The sequence below is a fragment of the Anas acuta genome, chromosome W, assembly GCF_963932015.1.
Source record: "Anas acuta chromosome W, bAnaAcu1.1, whole genome shotgun sequence".
NCBI classification, from domain to species: domain Eukaryota; kingdom Metazoa; phylum Chordata; class Aves; order Anseriformes; family Anatidae; genus Anas; species Anas acuta.
The window spans coordinates 966,694-980,847 of record NC_089016.1 but is presented as its reverse complement, the minus strand read 5'-3'; the positions used below and the strand labels follow the sequence as shown (position 1 = coordinate 980,847).

At 52.3% G+C, this 14,154-nt stretch overlaps 1 protein-coding gene across 1 annotated transcript; it reads left to right on the top strand.

The window, feature by feature from the left end:
• Positions 1–422: 422 nt before the first annotated feature.
• Positions 423–8,155, top strand: LOC137847458 (uncharacterized). Its single transcript, XM_068665728.1, has 15 exons — positions 423–540; positions 671–750; positions 954–1,079; positions 1,350–1,429; positions 1,755–1,866; positions 2,811–2,900; positions 4,544–4,696; positions 4,839–4,996; positions 5,134–5,281; positions 5,961–6,098; positions 6,511–6,687; positions 7,204–7,359; positions 7,510–7,611; positions 7,984–8,096; positions 8,131–8,155. Exons 1-15 carry the CDS (start codon positions 423–425, stop codon positions 8,153–8,155), a joined length of 1,776 nt encoding a protein of 591 aa, XP_068521829.1.
• The last annotated feature ends 5,999 nt before the right edge of the window (positions 8,156–14,154 follow it).

Genomic DNA, 14,154 nt, shown 5'->3' with positions numbered 1-14,154 from the left:
AGCTTGGATCTTTTGATCGCAGTAAGATGTAAAACCCTTGAGAGTGCATTAACTTCTCCCATTTTCCTTGGCTCCTAAAAAAATAGCATCAACTGCAAGACAATATTAAAATTTATGGGGCCATTTCCTGGGCCTGCATGCAAGAGCAGCCCTGAGAAGAGCTGAGAACAAGGGAGGGCCCTGAGCCAGCATCACCCAGCCGGGGGCATGACATCACAGGAGGACCCTTTGTGACACAGGCCAGTGTCATCTGGCAATAGCCGGTGCTGGCACAACGGCCCCTCCAGTGTCCGTCAGGACAGCGAGGGGATAGGACAGGAGCGAGTGGGACTGGTGAGGTGCCCCCAAGTGCAGCCCACGTCTTTCCTCACTGCCTGTGGCTGTCCCGAGCCTGCGCCCTCCTGACTCTCTCATCACTCGCAATGGAGGAGAGATCCCCCAGCCGCCCCAGGGTGGCCTGGGAAGCGAGTGAGAGCTCCGATGAGAGCAGCTCTGTATTGGAGCCCTTTGAGGTGTGCGAGGTGGAGTCGCTGCAGTCTGGTGAGTGAGGGTCTACGCTGGGGTGGGCAGGGCTGGGGCCAGCCGTGCCCCCTGCTTGAAGCCAGTGCCCCCTTCCCTTGCTTCATCCTGAAGCCCCTCTACAGTAATCCTTGCTCTCCTTCTGTCTTAGATGATCGCTGGCTACCTGTATACGAAGAGGAAGAGGAAGCTGTGGACTTCATCAAGGTCTACATCAAAAACAAAGAAAGGGTAAGAGCAACCCTTTCCATGGCGGCTGTGCCTGCATGTCCTGGCCGTGCCCCAGCTCTGCTGCCAGGCTGCTGGAGGGCTGCTGGCTGGGCAGAGCTGCTGCCCTCCAGGCGTCCCACACAGCTCCGCACCCCACAGTGCTGCGGTCCTGCTGGCTGTGGCTCTCCCCTCACGCTCCCTCTTGGTATCTCTGTGGCTGCCAGGATGATGTGCAGAAGATTATGTTCCTGAGGAATATCGTCACTGTGTTCACAACCGCACAAGAGAAGGGCTTGTTAGAGGGCCTGGACACCTTCTGCCGTGAAAATAAGCTGGCAGCAAACATCCAGGTGAGGGGACGTCTGGCAGGCTGGGGAAGGTGGCGAGGCTCCCTGGGCATTGGGCAGGGGTGACTGGGGACAAAATGCATGGATGTTGAGTTGCTCCCTGTGAGATTGTGGATGCTGCTGGGACCTCAGTGTTGGAAGGTGCAGGGGGCACTCTGGGTGCCGGTGCTGGGCTGGGGACCCCAGGGCTCCTCTCGTCCTGCCCAGCAGTGCTGGCTCTGCTGGCGTTGGGTATCAACGGCTGCCAGGTCCCATCCCGGTTTTGCTCTGCAGGTGCTGCTGGACGAGGAGCCCAGGGACAAGCTGTGCACAGTGGTGCGGCAGCAAGCCATGCTTGCTATCTCTGCCTTGAGGTATGTGCCCTGTCCTTGGCTCAGCTGGCATATCCCTAGCGCATGGTCCTGGCAGATCTGACCCTGGCAAGGAGGCATTCGCCATCCAGGCAGCGCCTCTGCTCTCCCCTGCTCAGGGCTTGTCCAGAGGACAAAGGGAGTACTGAAGCTCTCTGCTGGGAGGTCTGAGGACTACCCTCTTGCCCTGGCCAGCCTCATGGAGAAGGACACTGATCCCAGCAGGGCTCCCCATCCCTCCCTTGGAGTTCTGCCCATGGGAGGTCTGTGTCCTCCTCCCTTTGTCATGGAGGCACTGCTGCCAACACCAGTGTCCCTCTCTTTGCAGCACAGTGAAGGTGGTGCTGGAGGATGAAATGATGTCTCTGTTACTTGCATCCTTCAAGAGCGTGTTCTTTCTTCCTCCGAAAGAGGAACTGGACATTTGCCTCTACGATGTGGTACGTGCTGGGTGAGCTACAGGAGCCCCCATATCTCTTTGAGCTACCTCCTGGCTTGCCTGTATTTACAGATGGCTGAAGATCCTTGCTGGGCAGGGTCTCAGCCTTGCTTCACCCCATCACATCCCTCTCACCCTTTCCGTCTGCCTGGCTGTATCCAGCGCTTGAGGCCTGGTCTGCACACAGCACCTTTTCTGCCCTGAGGCCTCCACCGGGCAGCGCGCAGAGCTGCAGCTGTCCTTCCTTGGCAGTAAGGAATGTGGTGGTTTTACCCTGCAGGGCATCTGAGTTCCACCACAACTGCTCTCTCATTTCCTCTCCACAAAGGGAAAAGTGGAGAAAATACGATGGAAAGGGCTCAAGGGTTGAGCTAAGGAAAGGGACATCCCTCAACAACTATCATCAAGGGCAAAACGGGCTCAGAGTAGGAAGATTAATAAAATGTATTACCTATTTCTAACAAGCTAGAGCAGTAACTCAAAAAAAACCGGAAATGCCTTCCCCCATCCACCCTCTTCTACGTCCTCCCCCCCCCAGAGGAGCGGGGGAATGGGGGTTGCAGTCAGTCTATAACACTTTGTCTCCACTGCTCCTTCACGGTCCCTCTCTGCCCCTTCTCTGATGTGGGGTCCCTCCCACGGGATGCCATCCTTCACAAAGTGATCCTGTGTGGGCGTCCCACAGGCTCTTCAAAAACTGCTCCAATATGGCTCCGTACCATGGGGTCCATCTGTCGGGAGCAAACTGTTCCAACATGTGTCTCCCATAGGTAGCAGATGCCCCCAAACCAACTGCTCCTGCTTCTCCTACTCACAGAGGCCACCCCTGCAGACCCCCAAAACCGTGCTATGTAAACCCAGTACAAGGGGGAGTTTAGCACATTCTCTTAGAGCTGTGAAGGACCACTGAAAGCCTGACAACACAAAGATTTGTCCTTCTTGCAGACCCTGAAAAGTATGGACATCATGCTGCAGACGTTGCTGATCAGACCTCCTGCCTCCAGCTTCCCGGAGAATTTGTACAGGATCTTGCAGGTTGGTAGTTTTCACAGTGGCTGTTCCTCACCCTAGAGTGAGGTGACATATAGTAGTGAAGAGTGCCCCCTGTGCCATGCACACAGACCATAGCGCCTGCCAGGCCTGTGCCCAGCACACTCAGGGGAGCCAGGGTCTGTCCACCAAGCTCTTCTAGGGCCCCGGTGTCCCCTGGCTGCTGTCAACATCCCTTGCCCTCCACACGTCCTTCCTGTGTCACAGCACAGCTTCCCCGCAGCACTCCTGGGCCTCCTCTGCCCGCAGAGCTCTCCTTGCACCAAAGCAGTGGTGGATTTGAGAGAATTTGAGCCCTGCCCTTGTGCACCACACTGGCAGCATCTGGAGCTATCGCCCTGCTTTCCTTGTCCCCTGTGTTTTCCTTGCCAGGTGTGAATGGGGTAGAGTTCTCCTGGGACCTGCCCATCCTGCACAGGAGCCCAGCCCCGAAACTCTGTTCTCCTGTCCTCCAAGTAGACGTATCCCTGTGGCACTGCATAAACCCAGGCCGTTTCTGCCTGCAGTGGTTTAACCTGGCCAGAGGGTTGAGATAAAGCCAGTTTATTAGGACAGAAAAGAAGGGAAAATAATCATAATAATGATTATAGTACTACTAATAATACACAATGCAATTGCTTCCCACCTGCTAACCAATGCCCAGCCTATCCCTGAGCACCCGCTCCCCCCACCCCAGCCAGCCCCCCCTATAATTGTTCAGCATAACGCCAGATGGGATGGAATTCCCCTTTGGCCACTTTGGGTCAGCTGTCCTGGCTCTGTCCCCTCCCAGCTCCTGCTGCACCCCCAGCCTGCCCGCTGGCAGGACAGAGCGCGAAGCTGCAAAGTCCTTGGCTTAGTGTAAGCACTGCTCTGCGACAATTAAAACATCAGCGTGTTATCAACATTATTCTCAGCCTAAATGCAAAACACAGCACCACACCAGCTAGGAGGAGGAAAATTAACTCTATCCTAGCTGAAACCAGGACACTGCTCCAAAAGCCAGCCTTCATGGAGAGGGGACAGAGAACTGTGTTCTGGGGGCGGCAATGGGAAGGAGCCAGGCCTTCCCTGGGATGGCATCTGCCTACTTGCCCGGCTACAGGGTTGGCCTTGGGATTTGTGTGAAGGGACCCCATGGCTCAGTGACCCACTGAGGGCTTTGCTCCAGCTCTGGGAATCCCTAATGAACGTTGTGACTCCAGCCAGGAGTTCAGCAGTGCTGCTTCTGCTGGAGCAGTTGTCAGCTCCCAGAGCACACCAGCAGCTTTGCTTCCTGCAGGTGCTGCTATGCTTCACGAGCTCTCAGAACAAAGTTGGAAAGGAGAGAGCCATGGAGAGGATCTGGAGGCTGATTGGTTTCATTTCTACCCGTTTTCATCACGAGGTAAGGACACAGGCACCCTCCAGCCAGGCCGTCTGCCCTTCCCTATGTTCCAGGGCAGCCTGCAGCTCAGGGGTGCCTGTGAGGCAAAGCTGGCCACAGGTGGGGGCCGTCAGCACAGCTCTGCCCTGAAGGGAGGGTCTTTCTTTCTCCTTCCCCCTGATCTTCCCTCCCCAGGTGCTGCTCTCTGACTTATTGTGTCCTGTCTTTCCTCCCTCCCTTCCCTTCTCCCTTCCTCCCTTTCATCCTTTGTTTCCTTCCATAGCCAATTGGAAAATACTTCCAGTCTTCTCAGAGGACAACCATTGTCCTCAGGACACTTGAGACCATTAGAGACTGCTGCATCGACGACAAGAATCAGTGGGCCAAGTTCACGCTGGGAGTGGCCGCGAGAGACTCTGCCTCCTGGCTGATGGATGTAAGCAGCGGATTGCCCTGCCCTTGAGCCCTTTCATCCCTTGCTCACATCCTGCCTCTCATACCCAGCAGCAGTTCCAGTGGCAGCTGGGCAACTGGCTGCAGTCCAGCGGCAGTCACATTCTCTCCTGTGTCCCTTCCAGGTGGAAAGGATTCTGAGATTCCTCCATGAAAACCTGAAAAGGAGCGACAGCACATCTTTACTCCGGCAGAGCTTCTTCTCAGTACTGAAGGCAATGACTAACCAGTTTCCCAGGGAAGCTCTCTTAAGCGTGCTGACCAACCTTCCGCCACTTGACAGGTACCACCCCAACAGCTCCCTAAGCACACAGCGGGTCAGGGCCAGGGCTGCAGGATAGCCTGGGACCTGCGGGGCTTGTCTGGGTCACAGCTTTGTGGCCAGGGCAGCCCTGCCAACAGAGTGTTCTGGGCTTGCAGCACTACGCTGGACATGTGGAAGGTGATGCTTTCCTTTCCAATGACTTCAGAGAAGATCTTGGAGGAGCTACAGAATGTTCTCGAGGACAAACGGGTGTGCAGGTCTCTGCAAGCCCAGCCTGTGCACACCAGCCTTCTTAAGTTCGCTGTGAGTAACCAGAGAACACACCTTGCTCCTCTTCAGGGCTGTGTGCGCTCCTCCGGGAGAGGCACAGTCCTCTCCCTGCCCCATCTTCCCCAACCTGTCGCCTCTTCCAGGACTCATAGACACAGCCCCTTAGGGCCAGCACCAGCCCCCCTACATCAGCCATACGGGGTCCCTGTGCACAAAAACGAAGCCTACCCCTTTACAGGCAGTGCTCACTTTTCTCCATCTCCGGCATCCCCCTACCTTGCCCTTCAGAATGGAAACCTGCAGCAGTGGCAGGGCCAGGGGTATTATCACAGCAATGGCTGAGGCTGGGACAGAGCCGTGGTCTTTGCACAGCCTGGGCAGGCTGTGAGGCCGGGGACAAGTAGCACCTGGAGCCTGCTTTGTGCCAGTTCATGCTGCTCTGTTGCTCCTCAGAGGCATGGCAGCAAGAGGCTGCGGACAGCCAGAGGGCAGGAGGAGCAGGCAAAGAAAAGGTGCCGCGTGGTGCCATGCACAGGGCACAGAGGGGCCCTGTTTTCTTCTGCAGGCACAGCTGCCCCAGGATGAGCATCTGGACAGGCACCTGGGTGCATGTCCCCCGCAGCCTGCCCTGAGCTGCCAGGGGAGCCAGGAGCTGCGTGGTGATGGGCATGCTGCAGGCTCTGCCCATCTCTCACGGCTGTGGTCTTTTCAGATGATGCATCCAACTGAACATGTACTATCGAATTTACGTGACCCAAAAAAGCTCCTGACGCTTCTGAGTCTTAACAGCCTGCCGATCCTCTGGCTGGTGCTCAGAGCCCTCGTCATGCTGTCGGAGACATCTCAGATGGTGAGTCGGACTTTGCCAAACAAAGCCCTGTTGGCAGCCTGGTGCTGGGAACACCATGGCTTGTCATTAGCTGGGAGTCAGGAGGTGGGGTGATGGTGGCGGTGGGGCCTGGTGGCTGCCTGTGCAGCGTCCCAGGAGCTTTCCAGATGGATTCCCTGGGGGACATGTGCAAAGCAGGTGACTAAGGGGGAGAAACGGAGCCCTTGCTCTCATCACCTCCCTTCCCCATGCCCTGCTCTCCCAGCTACTTAATCACCACATTCGTGGCCATTGCCTGATGGAAGGTTGCTGGTGAGATTCCCATGGCAGCTGCCAGGAAGTGAGCAGGAGGCTGGTGCTCTGGAACCAGAGCATCCTGGCCAGGGTGGCTGTCCACCTCTTGACTAAATACATACGGTGTCTTTCTGTACAGGTGACGGACGTGCAGGTCCTGCTGCCAGAAGTCATGGAGACTCTGCAGTATGAAAACACGCACATCAACATGAAGGCCCTGACTATCTTCAAAAATGTGATTCGTCATCTGGAGAAGAAGGAGGCCAGCCACATCGCTCTGGCACTGGCTGGCAGACTCCTGCCTCTGTTTAACGATGTAAGACTGCTGTTGGTGACTGAGCCCCGCAGACGGGCACCCTGAAATGGCATTGCCCTTTGGTCCAGGCCTGTGGGCAGCACTCGGGCAGGGCCTTCTCCTCTCTCTGCTCCTCTGGGTTATGGTGGGCTGTCTTCTGGGCTCTGCAGTCCAGCAGAGCTTCTTGCTGTCAGGTATCCAACTAAGCACAGCCAAAAGTTCCCTGTGCTGAGGCAGAAAGGCAGAAGCTGAGGAGACAGAGTGTGCCCCAGAAGCCTTACCGAAGCCCTTTACCAGGGGAGCTCTGCTTTGACATGGCTGGTGCAGCTACCAGTAAAAGTGGGCTGGCTTGTAGCACACTCCATGGTACAGGCACCCCGTGCAGGAAACCTGTTGCTTTGCCTTGTGCAGGCCTCCAGCTCCTTTGTTCCAAACATGAGGCTTCACCCTTCACATGAGCCACCCTACGGCCCTTGATCCCCATGGACAGGGGGAGGCTGGCAGTTGGTGAAATCCTCCTTTTGCCCTCCCTAACAGGTGTCCAGTGAGGTGCGAGAATGCTCCATGCTCCTCTTCAAAGACTTGATGGAGTCTGTGCTGTGGTGGAAAAAAGGAGAAATGAAGAAGACCGTGCACAGGGCCATTATTCCACTGCTTTTCCGGATGAGTGACGACACTGAGAGTGTGGCCAAGGTACAGATTTCAGACCTGGCCACTGACGTGGGCACTGGGTGTGCTGACACCAGAGGGGTATTCCGGGCATGGGGGGGCCAGGGCAGCAGGCAATCAGACACTTTAGGTATGTGTGTGCGGTGCCATCTCCCTGCCTCTGCTTCTCCACAGGTCTCTGCAGTAATCCTACTTGCTTGTGCAAAGTTCCTGAAGTGGAAACAGCTTGAGCAGCTGGCTCAGACTGAGGACATCTGGAAGATTGGGGAGTACTTGGTAAGGAGAACCACACAGCCCCAGGCCCCATATGGACAAGCCTGTCTGACATGCCCAGGCTGCTCCAGCCCAGAGTCCCCCACCTGCAGCTGCATTGTGGCTCCGTTCCCTCCAGCACAGAGCCCCAAGGGCTCTTCTGCAGGCCCCTCTGCCTTCCCCATCCCCAGCATGCGGGAGGAGACCCTAGCCCTTCTGGGCCTTGGCAGCGGGACAGAACGGTCTCCTAACTCTTTCCTAACCTCAGCCCCACAGAGCTCCTGGCTGGGAGCTGGGGATGGCCTGGGGGAAAGGGGAAGGGGGGTGCTGGCAGGAGGGAGTTGTCCGGCTGGCTGGGGAGGGTCTGTGAGCTCTGTGCCCTTGTGCTTTCTCCAGCTCAAGCAGAAGAGGAGCAGGGTGGAAGGATACCTGCAGCAGAGCCTGCCATACCTGTGGGATGATCAGACCAGCTTGCGACAGAAGGCTGTCAAATTCGTTGGTGAGCCAAGGCCCTGCTTCCCTGTCTGGGCCCTGCCCTGGCAGCAAGGCCCAGCCCTGTGGGCCCTGAAGCCCCTGATTGTACCCCCAGGAGCCCTGTGTCTCCCTCAGCCCCCTGCCCATGCAGGTGGGCCTGGGGTGTGCCTTGCTCAGGTTCCTCCTTGGGCACTGTGCTTGCAGGGGGGCTGGGGGCGGGGGGCAGCGCCTGTCTATACCAGGGGCTGTGATGGGGAGCAGGATCTGACTGGTGCTCTTTTCCTAGCGTTTGCTGCAATGCACTCCAGGGACCTAGACAAAGAAGACCTGCATGTGATCATCACCTGTGAGTGAGGGCAGTGCTGGGGGTGCTGGGACCAAGTGACAGGGGGCAGAGCCCATGCAGTCTGCAGCCTTGTCCTGCTCCAGGGAAATGCTGCAGGGGCAAAGGGACATGCTAGCCGGACCTGTTCCTGCTGGCCCTAGAAGTATATGATGGGGTTGGCATGGTCCAGAGTGATGCTGGATGGTCTCTGTAGGTCAACAGGTTGCATCTCTGCTCTGTGTCTTTCTGTCGCAGTCCTCCGAATGCAATGTGACACCCATCCATCGATCCGTATCCTGGCAGCTGGGACCATAGAGATCCTGCAACGTCAAGTACAGCAGCAACCCGCATCAAGATGGGCTAGGCTAAAAGCACTGCGCTGCTGGCCGTGAAAAGATAGGGAGCCGCAAAGCTTCCCTGGGGAAGATCTCTCTGAATAAAACTGCAACTACACGACCAGTCCCTTGGTATCCTTCAGTATTTGTCTTATGTGGCCAGGTTTTGATAGGGGGGTTCTGCAGGGGCAGCTTGTGTGAGAAGAGCCCAGGGGATGCTGCAAGGCAAGCGAGGACCATCCCCAGAGGGCTCCAAAAAGGACTCGCCACCAGAGGAGCCCATGGAGGAGGAGGTGGATCTGTCCTGAAGGAGGCTGCAGTCCATGGAGAGGCCCCACAGAAGCAGACTCTGGAGTGGAGCTGCTGCCTGTGGAGAGCAGCCCACAGTGGAGCAGGAGGCCTGGGCCCCCCTTCCCCATTCTCCTGTGCTGCTTGTGGGAAGGAGGTAGAAGAGTGTGTAAGCGAGGAAGGTGTTTCTCGTTTGTTTTCGATTCTCACTGCTGGAGTTCGTTATTGACAGGAACAAAGAGAATGATGTTTGGGTGCTTTGGGGAGATACATGTTTCCTCAGATGAGAAGCACCGGTTCACTGGAAACAAACTCGTGTCCCCCTGGGAGGTGTTTGTGGACCACAGGGAAGTGCTGCGGGTCCCCAGGAAAATGCCTGGATGCCCTTGGACGTCGTGCTTGCGTACCTTGAGGAGCTGTTACATTGCACAAAGGAGATGCTTGCATGCTCCAGAGACATGCCGGGGTGCCCCTGTGTTGTGCTTCCTTGCCCCAAATCTAGGCTTGGGCACTCTGGGCATGTTCTTGTGTGCCTCCAGGAGAAGATGGTGTGCTCCTGCAAGGTGCTTGGATGCCCTGAGGAGATGCCAGCGTGCCCTAGGAAAATGCTTGGGTACACCAGGGAGATCCTTGGTCTTTAAGGGAGGTGATTGTGTTCTCCAGCAAGGTGTTTGGCTGCCTCGTGCTGGTTTACCTTAGGGAGATGCCTGGGTGATACAAGGATGTTCTTGGGTGCCCCTTTTACACAGTTGGATGCCCACAGATGATGCTGCTCTTTCCCAGGGAGGTGCTTGGGTCCTCCCTCCAAGGAGATGCTTCTTTTCTAAGGGGAAATGCTTTTGGGTAACGCAAAGAGGTTCTGGGATGGAACAGGAGATACTTGAAGGATGTACTTGGGTGCCCAAGGGAGATGATTTGGTGCTCTAGGTAGAATCCTAACTTCTCCAAGGAGATGTTTTTGTGGTGTGGGAGAATTTTTCAGTGCATCCACAGTGAGATGCTTGAGTGCCAATAGGAGATGCATGGGTCCACCAGGAAAATGCTTACGTCCCCTGGGGATATGATTGGGTGCCCTGCTGACATACTTGAGTGACCCAGGGAGGGGCTCCTGCCCCCTGCAGAAGCTCTGGGTTCCAAGGGAGATGCTTCCCATCTCCAATGAGATACTTGTGTGCCCCTGTCCTGGTTTCAGTTAGAACAGATTTAATTTTCTTCCTAGTAGCTGGTAGAATGCTGTGTTCTGGCTTAGGATGAGAAGAGTGCTGATAACACCCCAATGTTTTAATTGTTGCAGAGCAGTGCTTATACCAAGCCAAGGACATCTCAGCTTCTTGCTCTGTCCTGCCAACGGGCCGGCTGGGGGTGCAGTAAGAGCTGGGAGGGGACAGAGCCAGGACAGGTGACCCAAACTAGCCAAAGGGGTATTCCATCCCATCTGACATCATGCTAAACAATATGTAGGGGTGGCCAGCCGGGGGAGTGGGGCCAGACTGCTTGGGGTTAGGCTGGGCATTGGTCAGCGGGTGGTGAGCAATTGCATTGTGCATCACTTGTTTGTACACATTATTAGTAGTAGTACTATTATCACCATTGTATTATTTTTATTGTTGTTATTATTAGTATTATTATTTTCCTGTCTTATTAAACTGTCTTTATCTCAACCCACGGGCTTCACTTTCCATTTCTCTCCCCCGTCCCAGAGAGGGAGGGGGGAGGGTGAGCGAACGGCTGTGTGGTATTTAGCTGCCAGCCGGGTTAAACCATGACAGTCTTTTGGGCGCCCAACATGGGGCCTGAAAGGTTGAGATAACGGCAGATCTGACCAGAGAGTGTTAAACTAAAATTGGTATCAGTATTAGATCTGCTTAATAGTTACTTGTCATAATGCTGATTGCTTTAATCTCAAGTCCAGAGAAGGGCGACGAAGCTGGTGAGGGGTCTGGAGAACAAGTCCTACGAGGAGCGGCTGAGGGAGCTGCGCTTGTTCAGCCTGGAGAAAAGGAGGTTCAGGGGCAACCTTATTGCTCTCTACAGGTATCTTAAAGGAGGCTGTAGCGCGGTGGGGGTTGGTCTGTCCTCCCACGTGCCTGCTGACAGGCACCTGGGGAGTTTTAGGTTGGATGTTAGGAAGAACTTCTTTACCGAAAGGGTTGTTAGACATTGGAACGGGCTGCCCAGGGAAGTGGTGGAGTCACCATCCCTGGAGGTCTTTAAAAGACGTTTAGATGTAGAACTTAGGGATATGGTTTAGTGGGGACTGTTAGTGTTAGGTCAGAGGTTGGACTCGATGATCTTGAGGTCTCTTCCAACCTAGAAATTCTGTCTGCCGCTCCTGTTTTCCAAATTGAGTATTATAGCACATTATTTTCCGTATGTGCTCTCTGTCATGTTGTTTATCCTCTCCGGGCCCTGGTTTCAGATCATTATGGTACTGTGTGTTGTAACAGTGGCTTATGAGAAGATGAAATATCTGGTCATGACTCTAACTTGGTATTTGTACTCAGTAACATCGTCGACTCTGTACTTTGGAAACCGTATCTTGGAAACTATTAGCAATTATACCTGTTGCCTTTTTTCATCAGGGATCCAATCTGTGGAGGGGAAAGGGGAAGATATTTTTTCTTACTCGATCACTCTCCCTTTCTCCTTCACCACCCTCTTATCCTCCAAACTTGTTACAATAGCTCTCCAAGGTACTAAATATCCTTGGGATACAAGGAACACCCTCAAAATCTAAAAGCTTACCCCACTTGCTTTTCAAAATTAAACTTTTTTAAGAAAAATGTTTAAAGTTTAGACACTTACTCTGAAATAAGGAAATGATTAGATCTTCATTCAATCCCCCCCCAGCCCCAAGACACACACACGAAAAATAATTATGGATGCGATTATGGAAGCATTGACAAAGGCAAGCGTGATTAATATGTTAAAATTAGAATTACAAAATATCCAGAGTTGAAGGGACCCACAAGGATCATTGAGTCCAAATCCTGGCTCCACGTAGAATCACCAAAATTCAGACCATGTCTGAGCGCATTACCCAAACACTTGAACTCCAGTAAGCTTGGTGCCATGACACTTGGGGAGCCTGTCCCAGTGCCTGACCACCCTGTGGGTGCAGAACCTAACTATGCAGTTCCTAACACCCAGCCTCATCCTCCCCTGTCGCAGCTCCATGCTGTTCCCTCTGGTCCTGTCACTGTCCCCAGAGAGCAGAGCTCAGCGCCTGCCCCTCCACTCCCCTCGTGAGGGAACTGCTGGCCGCCATGAGGCCCCCCCCCCCCCCCAGCAGCCTGCTCTGCTCTGGGCTGAACAAACCAAGGGACCTCAGCTGCTCCTCATCTGTCTTGCCCTCTAGACCATGTTTGTAGCCTTCCTTTGGAGGCTCTACAGTAGTTTTGTGTCTTATACTATGGTGCCCAAAACTGCACGCAGTACTCGGCATACCACTACTTATACTATACTTGAGTATTCACAAAATATTTGAGAACTGTATCTCCAGCTATTAAAGTTGACTTTCTATTTCTATTTAGCAATCTCTCCACAAATATCCCTTTTACATCCCAAGCCAAAATAGTAACACCATTAAAACACGATGATTTTACATTAACTTCAAATAAGCTAAAGACTTTCAACACCTCACCAGCTCCAGCTCGGATCCACTAATTTTTCCCTGTTGGTTCCCTGGGATTTCAATAACAGAAGTCCCACTGATTAAAGTTTTCAGGTTTATATTAAATTACAATGCAGCTCTGCCCTTATATCCAAAAATATAAAATTAGAATTACTTATATTGCAGTTCAGGATCCTATAAGAACAAAATTCTCAGAATTTAAGAATTGATAGTTTTGTCATAAGCAAAGAAAGCAAAGAGGAGAAAAGGCCATTAAGAAAAGGAAAGATATAAAGCTTTGGTAGCTGTGGAATTTCTTCTTATTCAACAGGAAATATGACAAATGTAAGCAGTCAAAAAGAAGGGGCCAAGAATATTTTTATCATACATGTCACAATCAGAGCACCAAGTGAACCTATTGGTAGAAGTGCTATCTAGGGCATAAAGTCAGTAACAAAGAGAAAAGCACCCAAGTGCTTTTTACTGAAACACTCTTATCCTGATGTCAGATTGCTGGGAAGATGCTTGCTCACTTGTTGGGAACTATGTTGAGGTGTACCCAAATATTGTACTGAAACTGACACTCAAGGAGGAAAGCAAGCTTGGAAATGACTTAAGCTTCACCATTTCAAACACTGTTAGACTGATACTGTTTAGGTGGTTGTGGTTGAATCCAGTATCCCCACAAAGTCCTCAGTTGTCTACTGCAACAGATCGGCATTGTCTGCATTTCTACAGCTACCACTACAGTTGGTGCTCAGGTTTCTTCTGAAAGTAAATAAGCGTTACTTAAGTTGAAAAGTAAAACCTAAATTTCTCTCTTACCATTTCACTTTGCAGCATCAGGCAAATTCTTTAACTCTCAGTCAAGACAGTATTTGAATGATAATATACTTGCAAAAAATATGTATTCCCTACTGTTTAAAGGCAGATTAAATCTACGTCAAGTCCCTGCCATAAAAGGACTGTCTCCCAGGGAATAAATTTGTGCACTTGCCCCATGCACACGCTCATACCAAAGAGATACAGAGCTTGAATATACTTTAAAAAAACAATATCTTAATAGAAATAACTGGAAAAGGAAACCTGTATTTCATCTTCCATTAAATTTTCCATATCTAAAAAGCATTGAAAAAGAATTTATTATATTTATATACATATATATATGTATATATATATATATATATATATTTTTTTTTACCTTCGCATTGCTCTGGTCCTGTGAAGGCACACAGCCTCTATTTTCTGGTACATTCATTATGCCAGTAATAAATTCTGGCAGTTGAACCTTTAATAAAAAGAATTGAATACATTTAAATACAAAGATGACTGAAACACAAAAGTAGTACTAACACCAAGTAAAGCTACGATTTTCTCCAGCTTGCTAATGTTTTGAACACCAAAAGCTACTTTTTCTTTAGTCTTTAGAAATACAACTGTTCTAAGAGAGAAATGACATGCAAGACTCAAATTAACTCAGGACAACCTTTACAGTTACTGCCCTAAAAGCAGCTGCCTTTTTTTTTTTAAAA